This window comes from Schistocerca americana, chromosome X (genome assembly GCF_021461395.2).
Source record: "Schistocerca americana isolate TAMUIC-IGC-003095 chromosome X, iqSchAmer2.1, whole genome shotgun sequence".
Lineage (NCBI taxonomy): Eukaryota > Metazoa > Arthropoda > Insecta > Orthoptera > Acrididae > Schistocerca > Schistocerca americana.
This window is the reverse complement of record NC_060130.1, coordinates 103,801,022-103,823,752: the sequence shown is the minus strand read 5'-3', so window position 1 is coordinate 103,823,752 and position 22,731 is coordinate 103,801,022. Positions and strand designations below refer to the sequence as shown.

Sequence of the window (22,731 nt, the reverse complement as noted above, 5' to 3'; positions counted from 1 at the left end):
TAAACAAGATGTCTATGCATATACACTGTGAGTATTTACTGCCAAATCTCTTTTTAAGCCTACAAACCATTGGTTAACATGTTTGCACGTAGCCGTCTGGCAGGTACTATATGTGGCTGGCTGGTACAGGAATGCATCATGTAATGTAAATATTTTTAATACAAGAAATCTATCAGTAATGAACAAAATTTTCAAGAATTGTTCAGAATAGCCCTCTATTACATCTAAAATCTACATAACCACTTAAAATAAATTTTTAGTGTGGTATATTTTGAGACACTCTTCAAAACCATCATACAGTACTGTCTCTTGTCATTAGTTTCCAGCAGTTCTGTTAAGAGAGACAGCTTTTAATTTACATGTGCAGCTTTCATTGCTTAGTCAAAGGTTCGACAAACGATAAATATATTGTGCACTGAAATATACAATTCTCTTCCAAATATTTTCACGTACCACTTTATACATGTTTTCTTTCTATCAGGACAGGTTGTAATTCCCCATTTCTTCAGATTCTCATGTCTCCACAAAGATCTTAATGGCGTGTCAGCACTCGAATCCCTGTACTTAAATTACAAAATAGTGATGCATGTCATCAACATTTTACAGAGTAATACTGTTTTAAGTATGGTACTGCAACTGGCGAATAAGTGGTTGGGTTTCCAGCTTGATGGATGAAGCGAATGATGCCATAGTGGATAGAGATGATTGTCATGAAATGATAAAACATTTATTAAATAAAAAGTGCACTCAAGTGTAGATAAAAATGTAGTGGGCTGCACCTCCTCGTAAAACTGCATACTGGATAAATGAACTCAAATGTGTAGGAGGAGCAATGCAAATTTTGTGTGTTGCAGATGTCTAATTGATTAATATATAGAAATGGTTATGATAGAATACTGTTACTGTGAGATTTCTGAGTGTCTTGAGGTGGTAAGCATCTCATACAACTGGCTGTGTAATATCTGGAATGAAGTTTAGACTAAGGAGAAGCTGAGTGTGCGACAGGTGCCATTACGTTTGGTGCTGGTCAAAATTCTTACGAAAGGGCATTTCAAAATCATATTCAGAAAATTTGAAGCATAATTCAGCAGACTTAGTAGAATTATTAAACAAAAAAGAAGGAATGTTAATTACAACCATGTGAGTGGGGCTATATTCAGAGATTCACAAGATGATTTCAGAAAGCATCCTACAGATGTCCAAGAATATTTACAATACTGCTCTAAGTAGCTCTATTACTGTCTCCAATTACTGGTAAAAAGCAGAAGACTTATTTGGAACATTTACAGTATATGTTCAATGACACTTTGCACCACTGCTTGTCATTCCCATTCCTCTTCTACTTGTGAATGGAAGGAGGAGGGAATGATGTACAGCTCTGTACAAGCCCAAATCGGTCTTATCTGTATGGTCCTCAAGTTAGATTTATGTAGGAAACCGTAGAATTGATGTTCTGTCCTTCAGACATTGACACTCCAAAGTTTCTCAATAGTATTTTCATTAAAGAATGTTGTATTCCTTCCAGGGATTCCCATTAAAGTTCTCACAGAATTTCTGTGGTATTGTTGTACTGGTTGAAGTGATCAGTCAGAAATCCAGCAGTACATCAATTGCTTCGATATTTTCTTTCAATTCAACCTGCAGGGGGCCTCAAGTACTTAAGCAGTACTTCAGAATGGGCCACAAAAACCTTTAGGATGTTACCTTCCTTATAGGTGCATTACACTTTCTCCTAACTCTCACAATAAACCAAAGTCATCTTCACCTTGCCTGCAACTGACCTTATTATGTGTAGACATTTGACAGGGTGGTATCCAGCAGCATACTGTTACTACTGTATTTGAGGATTACAGAAATGTTTACAGTTATTCACATTTAAAGCACACTGCCATTCATTGTAACGGTAAGACGCATGATAGAGAGAAAGCAACAAGAGATAATGGAATTGCATCTGACAGAGAGAATATTGTGTTGGTGTTCATCTGTGGCAGAAAGTGAAAGTTTTAAAATGGAGCAGTAAGAGAACATGCAAGTGCGCAGGGTGAATTAGAAATTAGTTAATCAGGGTGGAAAAACGTGACTATTTCAAGGTCTCTTATGAACACGGCCTGCATTAAAAATGTGCACCTATAAAATTATGAGTCAGTGCTAATACTGATTTATGCATCTGAAACAAGACTAATAATATCATCTTGGTAAACTGGGTTTTGTGCCAGTGATCCGCATTGTACTAGTGTGATACTTTGATCGCTGACAGCAAGTGCAAGGGGCACCAAGGGCACACCAGACTCAAACGGGTTCCAACTCAGGTATAGAAGAACATTTTTTGGAACTAAATGATTGGAAGAATTACGGTGATGTCAAGATTCTGACACACATACTCAGATATTGGGATAGTGTTTTTAAAGGAGCCATCTAAATAAAGGTCACACAGAATATTATCAACCATGACACAAGGTGTCAGCATAGCTCCTGGAATCCGGCACTCAATCACCAAAAGTCACAAAGGAGACAATGTCCAAACTCTGGGAGAATAACTTTGAAAATGTTGACAGAGCAAATAACTCCACCCAACCAATGCAGGGCACACAGATACTGGTACTTCAGAGAGCTTATCAAGTACCTGAGGACAGCCATTTCAAGAACAAGTTGCAATTTGAATACCAGTATCCACAAAATAGTCAGATAGCCACCTCCAGCAGGTGTGGACATCAGACGGGGTACCTGACGTGCCTGGTTATGGTGGTAGAACAGCATTGTCCACAGGAAAGCTTAAATGACTGCAGACAGAAGATTGAACATCCAGTACAACTTAGAGCTGGAACAGGATGTCAAATGACAAAATTAATAACTGACAAAAGCTGAAGTGTACGTAGCAGTTGGAACAACTATGGCTAGAAAATACTACGGATGCTGCTACAGACTGGCGTGTACCTTGGACAGAGTGCATGGCACAGCTTATACTGATGACAGTGCACCTAGCCCCAAGTCAGCATAAATGCTGGACCTGCTGTACACTGGATTCAGCATCAGGGAGCACCTGATAAAGATCGCAAGTGTCACAATCAAAATTACCAGCAGAAAACTGTATATTCCAAAATGACAGTGCCGCACTGGGAAGGCCTGAAAACCTACAAGACTAGTGATTATTGAATTGTTCTGATAAATACAATTAGCTTCCATCAGAACAGAACAATAGCAAAAGAAAATCAAAAATGGAGCGACTAAATATATTGAGATATACTGTGACAATATTGATAAGGAAATATTCATGCAGTAACAGAAATGTGAGATGTAAGGAGACTGAAGAAAATAAATAAAAGAAGAAATGTAAAACATGCCCTCCAGATTATTTAGAATGATGAATGAGCATTGTATCGATCAGATAGAAGAGAGAGGGTGCCCGTAGTAAAGTGGTATAAGTATACATATCACCGTCCAGTGACTTGCCTACTTTTTAGGTACTATTATTTAGACACATGCAGTGAAGATACACTAAGTTGCGTAAGGGAGGACAACATTGAAAGTATTGTAATCTTTCATGCAGAATACAATGATTAACCATTACTACTTTACCAACTGATAAGAATTGTCTGAAGCAATCAATGTGCCTCATTGTTTAATGTAACGTTAGAATTTAATGTGGGAACTATCAGATGTCCATTCAAAAGACTGGTTTGTGTTTACTAGTAGAGGAACTGGAGAATCCCTGTTTTGAGGCCACAACATGGCAGGCAGTGATTCCGCAGCTCATGGAAATATGCATTTGTGGAATTTGTCCATGTGCTGACTCAATTCAGTTTGCTAATACAGTCAGTTAATGATCCTCATCTAGAGAGGCTGCATCAGAGGCATTTTTCACTTCTCCATGATGTTCCTTTACACCCAAAGGTATGTGATATTTCAGCAGTATAGTGGTTCCAGTCATAGGAGAAGTAGTGACCAAAGTTGATTTGACAAACATTACCTGAAATTTTAAATGAGTTTGAACAGATTTTGTGACACAGTATAGTTATGTACGTAAGAGATTTGTTAATGGTAAATACTGTTCACCTACATTATCTGGTAACTGTCCATGTTTTGAAATGAAATGGAATGGTCAAATAACTCATCTGTTCACTTACTGAATCACTGCCATACCAAGTCAACGCACTAGACAGACCTAGGGATGGGAGATGTGTGTTTCCATAATTTTTGTCCAGTCACTAAGTATCTGCAAACAGTCCTAGTCTTCCTATCGAATTTTGTAGTATCGTGAGCATTTTTAATTTTGTAGGAGTCTACTATGTCAATTATGTATGTAATTGTTACTGTAGATTTTAAATTGATGGCAGTAATTACAAATTTTTGTTTTCCAGTGACGCACGGCTGTATAGTAGCTACATTGAAACTCTACTTGCCCGATGGGAAGGAAGCGAAGGCAAGGTATGTTTTCACAAAAGCTATATCCAAATGTTTTGTGTCACATTGTGTGGAAGATTCATATATTTAAAAAATGATAATAATTTAATTCCCCATTAATTCTGTTTTTCAAAATAAATTTGACAGCTTTTATATGACTATTAATGTAGCTGTTAATACTTCATACGAAGCTTCCATAAGCTACAGTTCAAAACTACACTCGTCGAATATGTTGTTTTTAATTTAAAACTCAATATTTGTGACTGTTGTTGCTATCATAATCATTGACACAATAAAACCATATATTGCAATTCTGTATCCAAAGCATTGCCGAATAGCTTCAAAATTAATAGCATACAACTCATTTAAGTGGACACCGTATTAAATTGTTTGCAAGTGTGAAATGCTATCGCTCTTTGAGCACAATATTTGGAACTGAGTCAAAATAGCAAAATTTATTTACGTTGTGAAACATTTTCTCCCTTTCTTTCCATAATGGCCACCTAATTGCCCATGTGCTGAATTCAGTCCCTTCTCATTTGTAGTTTTCCCTTTAGACTACTTCACACCTGTTCTTACCACGTGTACCTTGGAATCTTTCTAATCTCAACACTTGGTTATAAAAGCATTTCTTCCTGCTCTTCTTTGAATCCAGTTTCTGGTTAATTTCTTGTCCCAAAAACATTTGAAGCTCATTTTATTAGCATGTGATCATTCATTCTTTTAGATATCCAAAATATAAACGGACCCATAACACAGCCATGAACCTTTGCTCCAGAAGCCTTAGCTCCACAGAAATACCGGGTGATCAAAAAGTCAGTATAAATTTGAAAACTTAATAATAAACCACAGAATAATGTAGATAGAGAGGTAAAAATTGACACACATGCTTGGAATGACATGGGGTTTTATTAGAACCAAAAATAAAAAATTGCTGGACGCGTGAAAGATCTCTTGAGCGCGTCGTTTGGTGATGATCATGTGCTCGGCCACCACTTTCATCACGCTTGGTCTCTCAGGTCCCCAGACCTCAGTCCGTGCAATTATTGGCTTTGGGGTTACCTGAAGCCGCAAGTGTATCGTGATCGACCGACACCTCTAGGGATGCTGAAAGACAACATCCGACGCCAATGCCTCACCATAACTCCGGACATGCTTTACATTGCTGTTCACAACATTATTCCTCGACTACAGCTATTGTTGAAGAATGATGGTGGACATATTGAGCATTTCCTGTAAATAACATCATCTTTGCTTTGTCGTACTTTGTTATGCTAATTATTGCTATTCTGATCAGATGAAGCGCCATCTGTCGGACATTTTGTGAACTTTTGTATTTTTTTGAATCTAATAAAACCCCATGTCATTCCAAGCATGTGTGTCAATTTGTACCCCTCTATCTACATTATTCCTTGATTTATTCAGTTTTCAAATTTATACTGACTTTTTTATCATCCGGTATCAGTCTTTTCCAAAGACCTCACCTTCTGCCCTGCTCCCAAATTCAGTCATACAGGACTTGTTAAAGACCTTCTCTCCTTCTCCCGGTCCCTGCAGTTTTTCGCCACCAACCCTACCCATCAGACTCGACCAAAGATGAACGTTGAACCCTGCCTAACCCAGTTCCGTCCTCCATCTAACCATGATCCACCCCCACTGCCCCCAAAACACCACCTATTAACATTCCGGAATTTCTTAACCTCGAACCATGCCTCACCATCATTCCCTAAATCCCTCAACATGCAAGCTAACTTTACATGCACAGAAAGAACCACAGTCCACCATCTAAAAACTGATCCTGACCTCATAATCCTACCTTTGGACAAAGGCTCCACCACTGTTGTTTTGAAACACAAGGATTACCTGGCAGAAGGACTCTGCCAGTTGTCAGATACTTCCACCTACAAACTTTGCCCCAGTGATCACATTCCAGAAATCCAGCAGGATCTCCAGTCACTCCTCAAATCCTTAGGCCCATCCCAAAACCTCTTCCCGGAGTCCCATCTCTTTGCTCACCCCTACCATTCCTCGCACTCCTACCTTCTGCATGCTCCCTAAAGTCCATAAACCCAACCACCTAGGATGCCCCATCGTGGCTGGTTACTGTGCCCTCACTGAGAGAATCTCTGCTCTCATAGACCAACACCTTCAACCTATTACCCAGAACCTACCTTCCTATATAAAAGATACCAACAGTTTCCTCCACTGGCTCTCCACCATTGGTATCCATTTGCCACACGGTGCCCTGCTCGTCACTATTGATGCCACCTCCCTTTACACCAACATCCCCAATGCCCATGGCCTTACTGCTGTTGAACACTAACTTTCCCAACACCCAATGGATTCCAAACCAGCTGCCGGCCGTGATGGCCGTGCGGTTCTAGGCGCTCCAGTCCGGAGCCGCGCTGCTGCTACGGTCGCAGGTTCGAATCCTGCCTTGGGCATGGGTGTGTGTGATGTCCTTAGGTTAGTTAGGTTTAAGTAGTTCTAAGTTCTAGGGGATTGATGACCACAGCAGTTGAGTCCCATAGTGCTCAGAGCCATTTGAACCATTTTTGATTCCAAACCAGCCACCTCCTTCCTAGTCGCCATGACCAACTGTATCCTCACCCACAGTTACTTCTCCTTTGAAGGGATTACCTACAAACAAATCTGGTGTATGGCTATGGGCACACGATAGCACCATCCTGTGCCAACCTATTCATGGGGTCATTTAGAGGAATCCTTCCTAAACATCCAGAATTCTAAATCCCTAACCTGGTTCAGATTCATTGATAACATCTTTGCAATCTGGATCGAGGGTGAGGACACCGCTTGTCCTACTCAATCCAACAAGCTACCTTCCTAGATATTGACCTCCACCTCAAAGATGGCTACCTCAGTACCTCCGTCCACATCAAACCTACTAACCACCAGCAATACCTCCACTTTGATAGCTGCCACCCATTCCATACCAAGAAGTTCCTTCCATACAGCCTTAGCCACCCCTTAGCCACCCATGGTAATCGCATCTGCAGTGACGAGTGGTCCCTCTCAAAATATACCAAGGATCTCACTGAAGCCTTCAAAGACCGTAATTATCCTCCCATGCCTTATCTTTCCAGACTCGCACCACCTCCCAAAGTCCCACCGTTTGATCACAGAGGAGCGTTCCCTTCATAACTCGATACCACCCAGGACTGGAGCAACTGAATTACATTCTCTGCCAGGGTTTCGACTACCTCTCGTCGTGCCGTGAAATGAGGAATGTCCTGTCCACTATCGGTCTGACCCCTCCCACCCCACAGTCAAACTCACTCACTCTGCCACCAAATCTACACCAAACTCTCTCTGCCACCAAATCTACATAATATACTCGTCCATCCCTACACAACCCCTGCGCCCAACCCCTTATCTCATGGCTCGTACCCCTGTAATTGATGTAGATTCAAGACCTGTCGCATACATACCACCACCACCACCACCACCACCACCTACTCCAGTGCGGTCACTAACATCACCTATCTCATCACAGGCAGGGCTACCTGTGAAACCAGTCATGTGATCTACAAGCTAAGCTGCAAGCACTGTGCTACATTCTATGTGAGCATGACAACCAACAAGCTATCTGTCCGCATGAATGGCCACCCACAAAGTGTGGCCAAGAGACAAGTGGACCACCCTGTTGCTGTGCATGGTGCCTAACATGACAGCCTTCATTTCAGTGACTACTTCACAGCCTGTGCCATATGGATCCTTCCCACCAACACCAGCTTTTCTGAATTGCGCAGGTGGGAACTTTCTGTGCAACATATTCTACGTTCCTGTAAATCTCCTGGCTTCAACCCTCGTTAGACATTGTCCTCACCCATCCCGCCCCTTCCCTGTTCCCGTTCCGGCACTACACAGCGCTCATTCCACCATTGCACCCAGTCGTTCGTCTTACTTCTCTCCTTTTCTGCTACCCCCCCAACCACCTTTCGCGTGCTCTCCGTCTAACCTGCAGCACTTCACTGTCTGCCACCCCCATCCTACTATCCCTCCCCCTCTCCGACCCAGCCTCCTCCTTACGCCCACACAGTCCCCATGCCCATTATGCACTGGAGCTGGTGCTCGCAGTGTGGTGCCAGTTGCCTGAGACTGCAGTCATGTGTGGGCGAGTTGCATTTGAGAGAGGGAGAGAGATTGATTTGAGTGAGTGAGTGAGTGAGTGTTGCCTATTTTTGACTGAGGCCTTGTTTGTGACAGTCTTTTTGTTGTGTCTATCTGCGACTCAACATCTCCACATTATGGTGAGTAGCAACTTTCGTTTTCATGATATTATTACATTCCGTCCTGGATTTTCCACTCTCAACAGTAAAATGGACACTGACAACTGAAAACCAGTGCCAAACCACAAGTTGAGTCCACACATTCTGTTTATCCTGAGAAATCATCTGAACCATTAGGGTACCTGAGCAGGCCTCATTCACTCTTTCATTATCATTGATGTTTACTCCTACGATTTCTGAACACTAATACCTGAGGTTCTTCTGAGGGCTATGTGGGAATAGTACCACTGGGGGAATGGAGTGTGTGGAAAACTCTGGGGTCTAGTAAAGACATCAGAAGATCAAAACAGATTGCAAAACAATTTAGGAAAGATATCTGTATTGTGTGAAAATTGGCATATTGACCTAAGTATTGAAAAGTGGAAGGTCCTCCACATGAGTGCTAAAAGGAATCTGTTAAACTTCCATCACATGGTAAATTGATCGGAGCCAAAGGCAACAAGTTCAACTAAATACTTAGGAATTGCAATTACAAGCAACTTAAATTGGAAAGAACACACAGAAAATGTTGTGGGGAAGGTGAACCGAAGACTTTGTTTTATGGGCAGAACACTTCGAAAATGCAACAGATCCAGTAAAGAGACTGCCTACACGTCTCATTTGGAGTACTGCTGCGCATTGTGGGATGGTTATAGGATTATCAGAGTACATTGAGAAAGTTCAAAGAAGGGCAGCACATTTTGTATTATCGAGGAATAGGGGAGTGTGTTTCACAGGCGTGGTACAGGATTTCGGGTGAACATTGTTAAAATAAAGGCATTTTTCATTGCGATGGGATTTTCGTAAAAGATTTCAATCTCCAACTTTCTCCTCTGAATGCGAAAATAGTTTGATGTGCCAGCCTACGTAGGTTGAAGTGATCATCATAATAAAACAAGGGGAACAAGAGCTGACATGGAAAAATACTGTTTGAGAGCGGAATAATAGACAATTATCATGAAGGTGGGTTGATGAACCCTCTGCCTGGCACTTAAGTGTGACTTGCAGAGTAGCACTGTAGATGTGGATGTGGAATTCTCTGATAAAATAATTATTAAATACAAATTATTATTATTATTATTATTAAATGAGTGTTCAGTTGTTGTTACACTTACAAGGGGAGGTCACAACGCTGGGCTCACGGATTTACTTCAAACTTTGTACAATTTTAGTAGGCTTTTAAAACTACATAATCCACAAGTAGTAAGGTGCACAATTCTGGCAATTGTGAGAAAATCACAAGAAAAGTTTTACACATCTACTATGTACCTGAGGTACACGTGCGAAGGTGCCGGACATTAGAATTCATGGTGGTCGAATGATTAGTGTTAGAGTTTCATAAGATGAACCTGTATGTGGTGACAATTAGTCCTGCTTCAACGTAATTATGAATCTATTTTTATCGTCACTGGTCACATTTAATTTATATGACATTTGAGAGGTAACATAATTAAAAAAAAGAAAAAAGAAAAAAAAGCCACGTGTATTTGCGTGAAGTTTTAGTGATTTTCATGTTATTTGATTACTTACTATTTTTAGTTAAATTTAATTACTAGAACAAACACATCTATGACTGTCGACAAGTAAATGAAGAAACATTTAGTTTTCCTGGAAATTTATGCCTGTTGTGATTTCTGTCTGCTGTCTGGTAAGATACTTGGAACTACTTTGCACCTCGACACTTCGACCCGCAAACACAGAGGCAGGCCTCATTTTGCAGTTAACCTGTGTAGTGGTGAAACGTTGCTAATGTAGCAAGAACGAATAGCATAAGTGCAAATTTTTTGAATATCACAGGATGTATGCTTCTGTTACAAAAGTAATTTAAACACTGTGACCAGTAATGAAAAAAATATAGATTAAAAAGTAAGTGTTAGCTGAATTTGAACAATTGCCTCGTCTGTGACCTTCTTGCAACACACAAACGCTAACCACTTCACCAGAATGAATTCTTAAGGCCTGCACCTTCACACAGATCCATAAGTTACATAATAGAAGCGTAAAACTTCTCTTGCAATTTTCTCAGAATTGCCAGATTATTGCACCTTACTACTTGCACATTATGTTGTGTATGGCCTACTAATGCTGTACAAAGGCTGAAGTAAATTTGTGATCCCAACATTGTGACCACCTCTTGTTGGTCTGTGATGCTTCTTATAGGTTCACAGGCTGTTAAGCTTATTTTAAGAAATGTGTGTTTCATGCAGGACATAAAATTTTATAACTGTGGTAATCATTCCTTAAACTCATCACCACAGATGGGTACAATTTTTTCTTAGAAGTATAAGTAACTTTAGTACATGAGTTACTTTCTGTTCCAACTTCCAAAAATAAAAACTCAGTTTGCAACTAATCGACATGTAACTGCAGTCCTACAGTATATAAATGACGTGTTTTACCTAAAGTCCAGATAAGTTATTGATTGTGAGGAATGTGCACCGACAGAATGCAGAGAAGTATACTACTGATTGTTATAATGATAAAGAAATGTACTGCATTAGTAATGATTGGAAACAGAATGTGTAATTATGTACATCAATTAATTTTATCAGTTAATGTATTTGTTATTATCTAGGAAATGGAAATTTTTCTGAAACTGTAGTTGTTTAATGAAGTAAAATGGTTGCTGCCCTGTTTAATTTCAAAATGATGTCACAATTAGCAGAAATTAAATAAGCCAACACTGAAAATACGAAAGTCAAGATCACACAACAAATCAACAGAATTAAATCACTTTTAAAAGAGAGTATAAACCTTTACTTTCTCAGATAATAGTTTCTGATCTTAAATAAGATTTCATTTCAAATGGATATTGAATGCAGTTAAATTACAATGTCGAAATAATACCATTAGCTAACTATTATTACTCATCTTTTTGTTGGAATATCAAAATTTAAATTCTCCTTTCTGGCTCTTTCGATAATTTAATATGCTAGTCTTTCTCAGTAATGTGACATTTGGCTGCTGTAATGATAGGATCCGTCTGTTGGTAGTAATGATGTGGAAGAATCATTAACACTGGATAAGGATTAAAGTTTACAGCAATACTGTATTACTCAATAAACAGATTCTAATGCACTGGTAGGTCTTACACATTTTATATGTCTGAAATGGCACAGTCTTAATTTGAGGAAGAGCTGCTGCTGGTGCAAAATAATGGTTTGGCAGTAACAGTTATTAGGCAACAGGCTCTTCTTCCAGTTATGAGCAATTTTTTTGATATATTTGGTTACACAGTAAACTTCTTCCAATAATCCTCTTAAAACTTTCCCTTGAATACTCTTAGTAATGTGGCCCATACAACTACCTGCTTGTTATATCACCACCGCCTAGCCAAATGTCCCATTCACCACACTGTATGTACTTCCTTGCACACACACTTGCAGGCACTTTTTATGTTTGACCTGGTCCACTGTTAACTTGTAACTCCTTACTTGCACTCTCACATACCACAGATGTTAGAGCCAATCAGACAAACTTTGGTTGTTACATATAAGGGGTGTTCAAAAAGAAACATGCCAGGGGCATAATTACAGAAACCAGTACCTGTATGTTAGAAGTATTGACCCTGGCTGTTGAGACACTTGTTCCACTGTGGCACAAGGCAGTGAATGGCTGTCTCATAAAATCCCGGGGGCTGCGATGTTAATCAGTTCCGCACGTACTGCTGACAGCTGGAAGTCATTGTCCGAGGTGGATCATTTGCCCTTATGCTGACGTTCTTTGACCTAGATGGCCACCTTCTGATTCACTTCGTGCAGCATGGGACAACAGTGAATGCCCAGCGTTACTCACAAACCTTGACCACCCTTCGCCAAGTGATCAAATCAAAATGACCAGGTAGTCTCACCCTTGGAGTCATTCTGCTCCACAACAATGCAAAGCCTCATACGGCCTACACAGTCACGGCACTCCTGCAGAAATTCGAATGCAAGGCTCTCGGCCACCCTCCATACGGTCCAGAGTTCTCTTCCTGTGATTATGCCATTTATGGTCCCCTTAAAAAGGCTCTGAGGGGGCAAACGATTCACCTTGGATAAAGACGTCCAGCTGTACGAGCGGAACTGGTTAACATTGCAGCCCCGGGAATTTTATGAGACAGCCATTAATTGCCTTGTGTCACAGTGGAACAAGTGTCTCAACATCCAGGGTCAATACATCTAACATTATGCCTCCAGCTCATTTCTTTTTGAATGCCCCTTATACTGCAAATACTTTGACATTGCCAATTCGCTTCCTACAACCTTTGCAACATTATTTTCAATAGTTTACAGTTAGATTACTTTAAAGTTAGCATGAACAACAAAATATCGAAATATATGAATTTGTGTTCAAAGAGTAACTTCAAAAATTTAATAAGAAATAATGTGGTAAGTATCAGCAATATAGGAAAAAGATAGATTGCTGCTCACCATAAAGATGATATGTTGAGTTGCAGACAGCCAGAACGAAAAGGCTGTTACGGATTTAGCTTTCACCCAAAGCTTTTTTCAGAAAAGGAAGCGCACACACATTCATTCACACGAACAAGCACACCTCATGCACACGACTGCCTCTCTGGCAGCTCAGACTAAACTGCTAGAGATGCTGGTTGGGTGTATGAAATATGCTTGTGTGGTGTGGTGGTGGTGGTGGTGGTGGTGGTGCGCGTGTCCGTCCTTTTCTAAAGAAGGCTTTGGCTGAAAGCTAAATGTGTAACAGTTTTTTCATTGTGCCTGTCTGCAACTCAACATGTCATCTTTACAGTGAATAGCGGTCTATTTTTTTCCTATATTGTTGATATTCCAATGTAGAGTTTCCACTGTTTTAATCTGCTAAGTATGCAGTACTGTGCTGTAGTGTTATAAGCTGACTCGCAGAATCTGCTATTTGATGGTGTGCTTCATGTATGATAGTTATTTAAATGTATATTGTTATGTTATTGGAAGAATTATTAAAAATTAAGACAAGATCTTACTTCAGAGCAGACATAACTGTCCATTTTTCTAAAAATCTTTCTTTTAATAAAATTTCCTTGTGTGAAAGCTTGTATTGTTCATTGGAACTAATTTTCACTGTTAGAGGTAAGGTAATGTAAACCTTTAATCAATGTTAGGATTGGTTTGAAAACTCTAGCACTTTACTAAGCATTATCCTATTGGAGGTGGTATGCCCTTACATTCCTCTGAACTTTAAACAAACTTACTCGGCCAGTTACATGGGACCAACGCTCTGATGGGAACTCTAAACCTCGCTGCAACATGGCATGTTTCACATTAGCAAATCATTGCCAGAGGTGAAAGAAGTGGAGAGAGAAGAAAAGTCGTAGGATTGACTGGGGCTAGAACCGGAGATCTTTGGATTTGTCATTTGGCACTTATTGAGGCATACATTGTTAGAGGATCAACAGTGAGTTAAACGTGCATGAAAGTAACATTGGCAATAGTGAAACAGTTTAAAATCCAGGATGGAATAAAAGTAATATGAAACAGGATAGATTGATAATCGCTAAATATTGGAGATGAGGAGCAATATATAGGCACATATAAAAGAAAGTTTAAAGTGGGCTAAGCTATCAAACATAGTCCATCTTTAGATGTAGAAAAAAGCATTCACTCTCCACAACATATGGTTAAAATGTTAAAAATTGGAAATAAGAAATACAACTTCTGTACTCAAGGACATCTTTTGCCCTGGGTTGGTGCTACCCCTGACCATAATTCAAACTATGCCAAAATTGTATTTGGCAACCCTCACGTGCAGTAACTACAGTAATTCATCCAGAAAACTTCTATTTCTTAAAGTAAATTCATGGCTACTTCTCTATTACCTTTATATACTATCTTCATTTGTTTGTTCACATACGCAAACTCCTCTGGATATGGAGTTTGTCGCAATCTATATAAGAGTCATTCAGAATCATCTGTAAATGACTGCATTCTCTCCTACTGAAGAGTGTTTCTTGAAAGTTTTCAATATACTGTAACTTATTTTTGTGCAAGTTTTTTTGATTTTTGTTTTTGAAACTTTTCATCGAGGAAAAAAATGTATTATTCAGTTATTAGATCAAAGAGTGAATAAAAATTTTGAACAGCCTGTATGTTCAAGTTCGGTATTTGTGTGTATATACTAAAAACTTCCATTGTCCAGGTTTTGATCACTTTTGCTTGTTACACCTTTTACCAGAGAATATAGTATATTAGCTTATACATTTTTGAGCACCCTGTATGTTCCAAACATTGTGCTTTTAGTTATAATGTCACTGAGTACTCTGAAACTGATCTCACATTGGAAACACAATCACTTAAAATAAATATGTATTACAAGATTTGTAGCCTATTGTACGAGGGCTATTCAGAAATTAGGGAATGTTTTGGCATTAAAAAAAATTAAGTACAAGAAATACATTTTATTATATAAATCTTAAAGAGCGACTGACATACTACTTTTCCACATAGTCACCAAACACATTGAGGCACTTATCATACCGGTGGACAAGCTTTGAAAGACCTTCGTCATAAAATTCTGCTGCCTGAGACTTCAGCCAGTGAATCACGGCTGCCTTGCATTCCGCGTCGTCATCAAAGCGCTGCGTTGCAAGCCAGTTCTTCATTTAGGGCAGGGGCGGGCAAACGTTGCACGCCGCTCGTGAGCGCACAGCGCTGCACGTGTGCTGCTCACGTGCAATCACCGAATGGGGCAGTGGCGACAGCCGGCAGGTTGCGGCAGTGTAGTACAAGGCTAAGCCGCGGACGTTAATGCGAAGCGACCACTACGTAGTGAACGTTGTATTTCAAGAACCGGAAAATGCAGAGTGAATCAAGGAAACGGAGATGTGGAGATTTGCTATCTTTTAAAAAGTAATGGTAGAATCATTTTTTCTTTGTGCAAAGACGTGAAAATTCGAAATGTTTAATATGTGGCAGTATTCTCGCTGGTCAGCGGAAGTTTAGAATTGAAGGCCATTATAATAAATTTCACAAGGACGAGTACAATTTATTGTCGGATTCTGAGCGGATGGGGAAATTGACTGAGCTTAAGAAGAGCGACCTGACGATATTAGATGCATCTGTCGTAGTTGCCGTTGTCACGAGAGATCTGCGACTTTCTCTCGTCATTTCTCTCATCTAACTGATTTAACATTTTATGGAGCACTGTTTTCAATTTTTCAGGACAACAACAATAATAGCCCAGCGGTACGTGCAAGCTATAAAATTGCGCTTAATATAGTAAGAGCTGGAAAACCATTTGCTGAATTAATAAGCCTCGGTTAAGAGCAAACATAAGTGATGAAAATTTACGTAACTGTTTGCGTTTGTCTGTATGCAGAAATTTTGTTCCAGATATTAAACGTATTGTAAACACCACCTGTGATAATTAATAAAACGTATCGTAGTTAATAGGTCCTCTTTCAAACCATGATTTATTTCAAGCACTCCTACTAATCTTATTCCATCATTCAATAAAGCTAGCTAGAAAAACAAAACACATTACAGAGGAAGGAGTGGACAGAAGGTATGGTGGGGAGGGGAGATAAGCGGGTGGCCAGCTTGCCCTGTGTGCACGCAAAACACCTGTTAACTGCACACGTGCAAGTGCACCGCACACGTGCAGGATTCCTGCCCGCCCCTGATTTAGGGAAACAAGTGGAAGTTGCTTGGCGCAAGATCGAGGCTGTAGGGTGGATGAGAGAGAATTTCCCATTTGAATGAATTAAGGAGTTCTTCAGTGTGGTTTGCCGTGTGAGGTTGGGCATTGTCGTGCAAAAACAAAATTTGTGGTAGCCTAGCTTTCAAGTGACAATTTCAAACAACAAAGTCCGTGAAACTTGTGGAAAAGTAATCGAAAGCTCAGTGTGAAGTGATGGTTTTCACGAATCGTTTCATCAGCTTTAGCAACAAGATCGTCAGTCACAATGCTCAGGCGTCCACTCTTCTCTTCATCATGAATGTTGGTTCGGCCATTTTTAAACCGAATGCACCATTTCTGGACAGAACATTCACTCATTACGTTGTTTCCGTACACTTTGTACAGTTCACGATAAATTTCTGTAGGTTTTAGGTTTTTTGCCAACAAAAACTGTATCGCAGACTGCACCTCACAACAGGCGGGATTTTCGATTTTAGTACACATTTCAAATTCAAATATTGAAAAAACCAGACGCACAGACACGTTCCCGTTGTCATGGATGGATGCCGACGAAGCTGCCGAGCATATACGCAATCGGCGTCAGATGGGAATGTTCCCTACTTCTGAATAGCCCTCGTAACATGGGCAGATTTTGCCCGTGGGTGGTGCTCCATGTAACCTAAAATAATTTGGAGCTCCTAGGGCTAAAAGTAAATCTCATAGTTGCACCACTGTCCTCTGAGTATCCCACCTACTTGGTAGTAGATTTGAGTATTGCTTATGGTCCAAATTGTATTAGTATGTACACTATGTTGTTTTGTTATTTACAGTTCCTCAACATCAGTCGTGAGCTCTATTGGAGTGGTTCCACTTGAAGATCTGTACCAGCTCAACCAGTACTTACAGGTTGTCAAAAACATTTGATATTTTCTCTCTCTCTCTCTCTCTCTCTCTCTCTCTCTCTCTCTCTCTCTTGCTCTCATGTGTTTTATCTGTTAGAAAAGTACAAAAAAATATGATGAACAGCAAATTCGTTTCATGAAATACAGTATCATGTGAACAGTTTCTAGTTCTTTTATATATAAGTGAGATATAATGTAAATAGTAATGAAATTCTGATAGTATTGTTGGGATATTAAAATAACTGCACTTTTTGAGAAAATTGTTTACTATGTCCTTGAAGTTACATTTACAAAGATGATAAAGCAAAGTAAAGATGCAGAGAATGAGAGGTATTGGAAGTTGAAAAATGTTTAATAGAAAGAGCAAAGTCACTTGGTAACCATGGTTACAGGGAAATATTGCCAGAAATGAACCTGTATGAAGAGTAATCAAATAATGAAAAGCAGCAGCTCATGTCATCATCTTCTCCACTCTGCTTCTGCTTCTAAGTGGAGGTATATGGGAAGAAAGACAGTAAACAAAACAGTGAAGTGCTCTGTAAATATCCACCAAGAAATCACTGCTTCCTTGCCTGTGTTTAAGAAGCTCCTTATTTTGTGGGACCAGTTTCCCAGAAGAATGCATCTGACTACCGTTTCATTTTGCCAGTGTATATAGTTAAACAGTTGGCCGATGAATTTCTCATTGCTTACCAAGTTGCCAGTGTGACTGGTAAGTTGCTTTCCAAATTGGGAAAAGAAACTAAACACCGTTCACTCTTTTAAAGAGGGGCTTCAAGTTATTGTGGCTTGTGAAGGTCATGTCATCATCTTGCTTATTTCAGTAAGAGACTTCTACATCTTCTGTGTTACACACTATACTAAGGAACTACACACCTTTAGGCTAGGACCACACAAGCATGTGTTTCATATGTGTCTGTGGCTTAATTCATGCAACACACAAGGCACTGGTCAGTACTGGCTACATGGGCACTTTTCTCACCCAGTGTGAGGCCTAGGGAAATCCCATCAGTAGTGCATCGGTGCAAGCTGCGGCAACAACTCCTGTGTGCAGTTACAACTATGAGTGAAATTTCATTAAATAAGAATGCGGTCCTTACGTTATGTGCCGTGATAGTTGTCCACAGGCATCGGAAATGACTAAATGAGGAAAAAAAGACTGGATTCATCTGATGTTAAGCGAGAGATCAACAAAGGGAAAGTAAACTGAAGGCAAATCCAGTCAAGTTTTTTGAATACTATAGGATATCTCTTAACTCATTTGAAATGCTTTTGAGCATGGTCGGAGACAGTTTCCAAAAGGAACACATCCATGAGGGAATGTATCAGTATAGAAGAAAAACTTGCGGTTACATTTAGAAACATTATGTTTTTTATTTACTAACCCTTGTGTCCGATTGCTAAAATTATTTTAATTAATATTAGTGCATAATGTTAGACCCCTGAACCCAAAGAATTTACAAAATATAATTAATGCTCAAAAAGTGTAACAAAATATTGTTCTGCACCTGCAATCCCCATGCCTTCCTCTTCACCGAGTGGCAGCTTGCAGTTCAACACAAATTACGTAGTGTTGTACTGCAGGCTGTTTAACTGCACTGCCACTTGGTGAAGAGGAAAACGTGGGAATTTCATAAGATTTTAAAAGCCGAATAAATGTAAATTAGAAGTCAAATTGGTCCTGCAATTTCAGTTTCCTAATCACAGGACGTTGTGACAAGAGAAACATGTCATCCACATCAGGCATGTGGGACATAGATTGTGCTAGAGTCCTTTTAACACTCACACAATTTCCTCCTCAAATTAATCTTGTTTCCTTTTCTTATATTTTTGTCAGAGCATGGAGGTTCAGGTGTCACTGTAATCTGATCACTTTGGTATTCATATTCCCACAAATTCTGAAAACATTATAATTTTTATATAATATAACGGAATATTATTTCATATTAAGTTAATAGAAACAGCTGCTACAGCTCAACCATTGATATTATACATCCAACAATAATGATGTTTGATTCTCACTTCCATCATTTGTTGAAACGTTCCTTCAAGGAAAGACATCTGTTTGTAAAATACATGTGGTCTGCTGGATGTTTCAGAATCGCCACTTCTTCATTGGTTTTTCACATATTTCATGTTTGAGTCTTTCATACTTAACCATCTTTTTCTGTACTTGTATCCCTAAAAGATCGTGAATAAAAGTGTTTCAGATTTATGTACTTATCTGCAGCTTATTTAATAGTTGCTACTCAAAATTAAATAACTTTACAGTTTTGTTTATGAAATAAAGTTTCTGCTGCCAGTCACAATGTTCTTTTTATTTATATTCTACACAACATGTTTCTGGGAACTGTTCTTATTTTCTGTTGATTTTTTTTTTTTTTTTTTTTTTTTTTTTTTTTTCTTTTTGATATGTCAGTTATTTGTGATGTTTCACATGTGTGAAGTGCTGCGTTGTTTTGTTGTCTTTACTGTAATGTATAAAGACATGCACAATTTTTAATTGGTCTGTATATTAAAATCGATCGTTAATTAAAAATTGCATGTGCTTTTATGCATTACGGTAAAGACAATAGAACAATCAGCACATCACCCATTTAAATATCATGAATAAATGGCATAGTACACAGAAAACACACCTGAAAATGGGACTGATTTCCCAAAATGCTTCATGCAAAAAATTAATAAAAAGAAAATCTGAAGGCTTCCACCAACCATTTTTAATGGATCAGATCAAATTTCACTGGTATCTAAGGATTGGGAGTTCGATGCGTTCTGTACATTTTGAATTTCTCGGCCAGTCTATAATTTTTGGCATTAGAGGCACAGGCATTGTCATTTGGCAGATGCTGAAAGAGGAATAAATGAAACAACTGACCACAAAAGAGTGTAAGAACATTAGCGAGCAGTATGAGAAAACAGCAAACTTCCCTCATTGTGTGGGATCCATAGATGGAAGACACGTCAGAATTGTTAAACCTTGCAGATCAGACAGCGAAAATTACAATTACAAAACGTACCTTTTTTTTCTGCTGATGGCCATAGCAGATAGCAATTATTGTTTCAGTTTCATAGACGTTGTGTCATTTGGTCATCAAGGAGACCGTAATATATTCAAAGCTACTGAAGAAGATAAAATAAAAAAAATTACAATCAAACTCTAAATTTTCCAGCTGCTTCACCACTTCTGAGTGATAATTGTGGACTGAAAATACCTTATGCGTTCGTAGCTGATTAGGCTTTCACAGTGAGTGACAACTTAATGAGGCCATCTGCAAAAAACCTGACTAATTCACAAAAACTATTCAACTACAGACTAACCTCACCACATTGTTATGTAAAATGTGTATTTGGCATTTTATGTAATAAATGGAGAACATTTCATCATCTAGTTGATGTTATTGTGGATGTGGCAGATGCTGTTGTTCAAACATGTTGCGTACTTCACAATTTTGTGAGACAACATGATGGCTACAGTTTTGATGGCTCACTTACATGCAGTATGGGGAGTATTCCTGCACATGGGACAAAAGGGAATAATAGTGGCAAAAGTATCGGAGATTGTTTTGTTGATTACTTTTGTTCCTTTCAAGGATCTGTATGATTGCAGGATCGTTGGGCTAATGTCTTAGAATGAAGACCAGTTTTATTAGTGTAAAAATTGACTTGTTGACATTTTATTCGTGAATATATTTCAGTGTACACTGTTTATAGATACTAATAAAATATTTACTGTCAGTACTCACAAAGATCAGATTTCTGCCTGTCATCCAACCCATCCAATTTTTCTGCCAAAACGACTTCTGTAACTGCAGTAGCCACCAGAAAGATCGTGGGAGGCGCACATCGGCACGGCGCGTCACGGACAGTAGTTGCCGCAAGTAAAGTCCCGTCCACCAGAGGGCATGCGAGAATTCGGCCGCGCCCTCTGCCGGCGGAACACCATCACCTCAGGCAGTACGGGCCGTGCCCAGGCAGTTTTATATCAGGCATGCCTAGCAGACGGTTCCCGGTCTACACTATGTGAAGTGAAGTGCGACGAACAACGTGAATCGTGTTAATACAGTAACTGTGCTCGACAACTCTTTCTTTCTTTTTGTTTCTCTGTGTGTATACTCTTCATCCCATGTGTCGTACAGACATTGGTGTTTCTGCACTTCCATAATAATTAGTTCGCTATCCAGATGATCCATTTTCACACATCAGACTGCACAAGAAGACAGCTGAAATGACAGTGTACAAACTGAAAAGAGAGCTGCCAAATCCCCAACCCCTCTACCCAGTTATGACAAAGAACACCTGCATACAGCATGTTCCACAAAATTATACAGACTATTCCACTTGTCATATTTGTGGCGACGCCCATTACACAGTACAAAATTCAGGAATTAGCAACTACACTACCGGCCATTAAAATTGCTACACCAAGAAGAAATGCAGATGATAAACGGGTATTCATTGGACAAATAAATTATGCTAGAACTGACATGTGATTACATTTTCACGCAATTTGGGTGCATAGATCCTGAGAAATCAGTACCCAGAACCACCACCTCAGGCCGTAATAACGGCCTTGATACGCCTGGGCATTGAGTCAAACGGAGCTTGGATGGCGTGTAGAGGTACAGCTGCCCACGCAGCTTCAACATGATACCACAGTTCATAAAGAGTAGTGATTGGCGTATTGTGACGAGCCAGTTGCTCGGCCACCATTGACTAGACGTTTTCAATTGGTGAGAGATCTGGAGAATGTGCCGGCCAGGGCAGCAGTCAAACATTTTCTGTATCCAGAAAGGCCCGTACAGAACCTGCAAAGTGCGGTCGTGTATTGTCCTGCTGAAATGTAGGGTTTCGCAGGGATCGAATGAAGGGTAGAGCGACGGGTCATAACATAACTGAAATGTAATGTCCACTGTTCAAAGTGCTGTCAATGGAAACAAGAGGAGACAGAGACGTGTAACCAATGGCATCCCATACCATCATGCCGGGTGATACGCCAGTATGGTGATGACGAATACACGCTTCCAATGTGCGTTCACCGCGATGTCGCCAAACACGGATGCGACCATCATCATGCTGTAAACATAACCTGGATTCATCCAAAAAAAATGATGTTTTGCCATTCGTGCACCCAGGTTCGTCGTTGAGTACACCGTCGCAGGCACTCCTGTCTGTGATGCCGCATCAAGGGTAACTGCAGCCATGGTCTCTGAGCTGATAGTCCATGCTGCTGCAAACGTCATCGAACTGTTCGTGCAGATGGTTGTTGTCTTGCAAATATCCCCATCTGTTGACTCGGGGATCGAGACGTGGCTGCACGATCCATTACAGCCATGCGGATAAGATGCCTGTCATCTCGACTTCTACTGATACGAGGCAGTTCGGATCCAGCTCGGTGTTCAGTATTACCCTCCAGAACCCACCGATTCCATATTCTGCTAACAGTCATTGGATCTCGACCAACGCGAGAAGTAGTGTCGCGATACGATAAACCGCAGTCACGATAGGCTACAATCCGACCTTTATCAAAG

At 39.8% G+C, this 22,731-nt stretch overlaps 1 protein-coding gene across 3 annotated transcripts in view; it reads left to right on the top strand.

Annotated features, from left to right (window-relative positions):
* Positions 1-22,731, top strand: part of LOC124554988 (sarcolemmal membrane-associated protein-like) — a 337,706-nt gene that overhangs the window by 119,571 nt on the left and 195,404 nt on the right. For all 3 annotated transcript variants that reach the window (XR_006968506.1, XM_047128729.1, XM_047128730.1), the window contains 2 exons: positions 4,359-4,425; positions 17,129-17,204. Coding sequence is in view for 2 of the 3 variants with exons in the window: in XM_047128729.1 (XP_046984685.1) it covers positions 4,359-4,425; positions 17,129-17,204 (143 nt within the window). In the remaining variant the exon portion in view is untranslated. The remainder of the gene's footprint in view (positions 1-4,358; positions 4,426-17,128; positions 17,205-22,731) is intronic.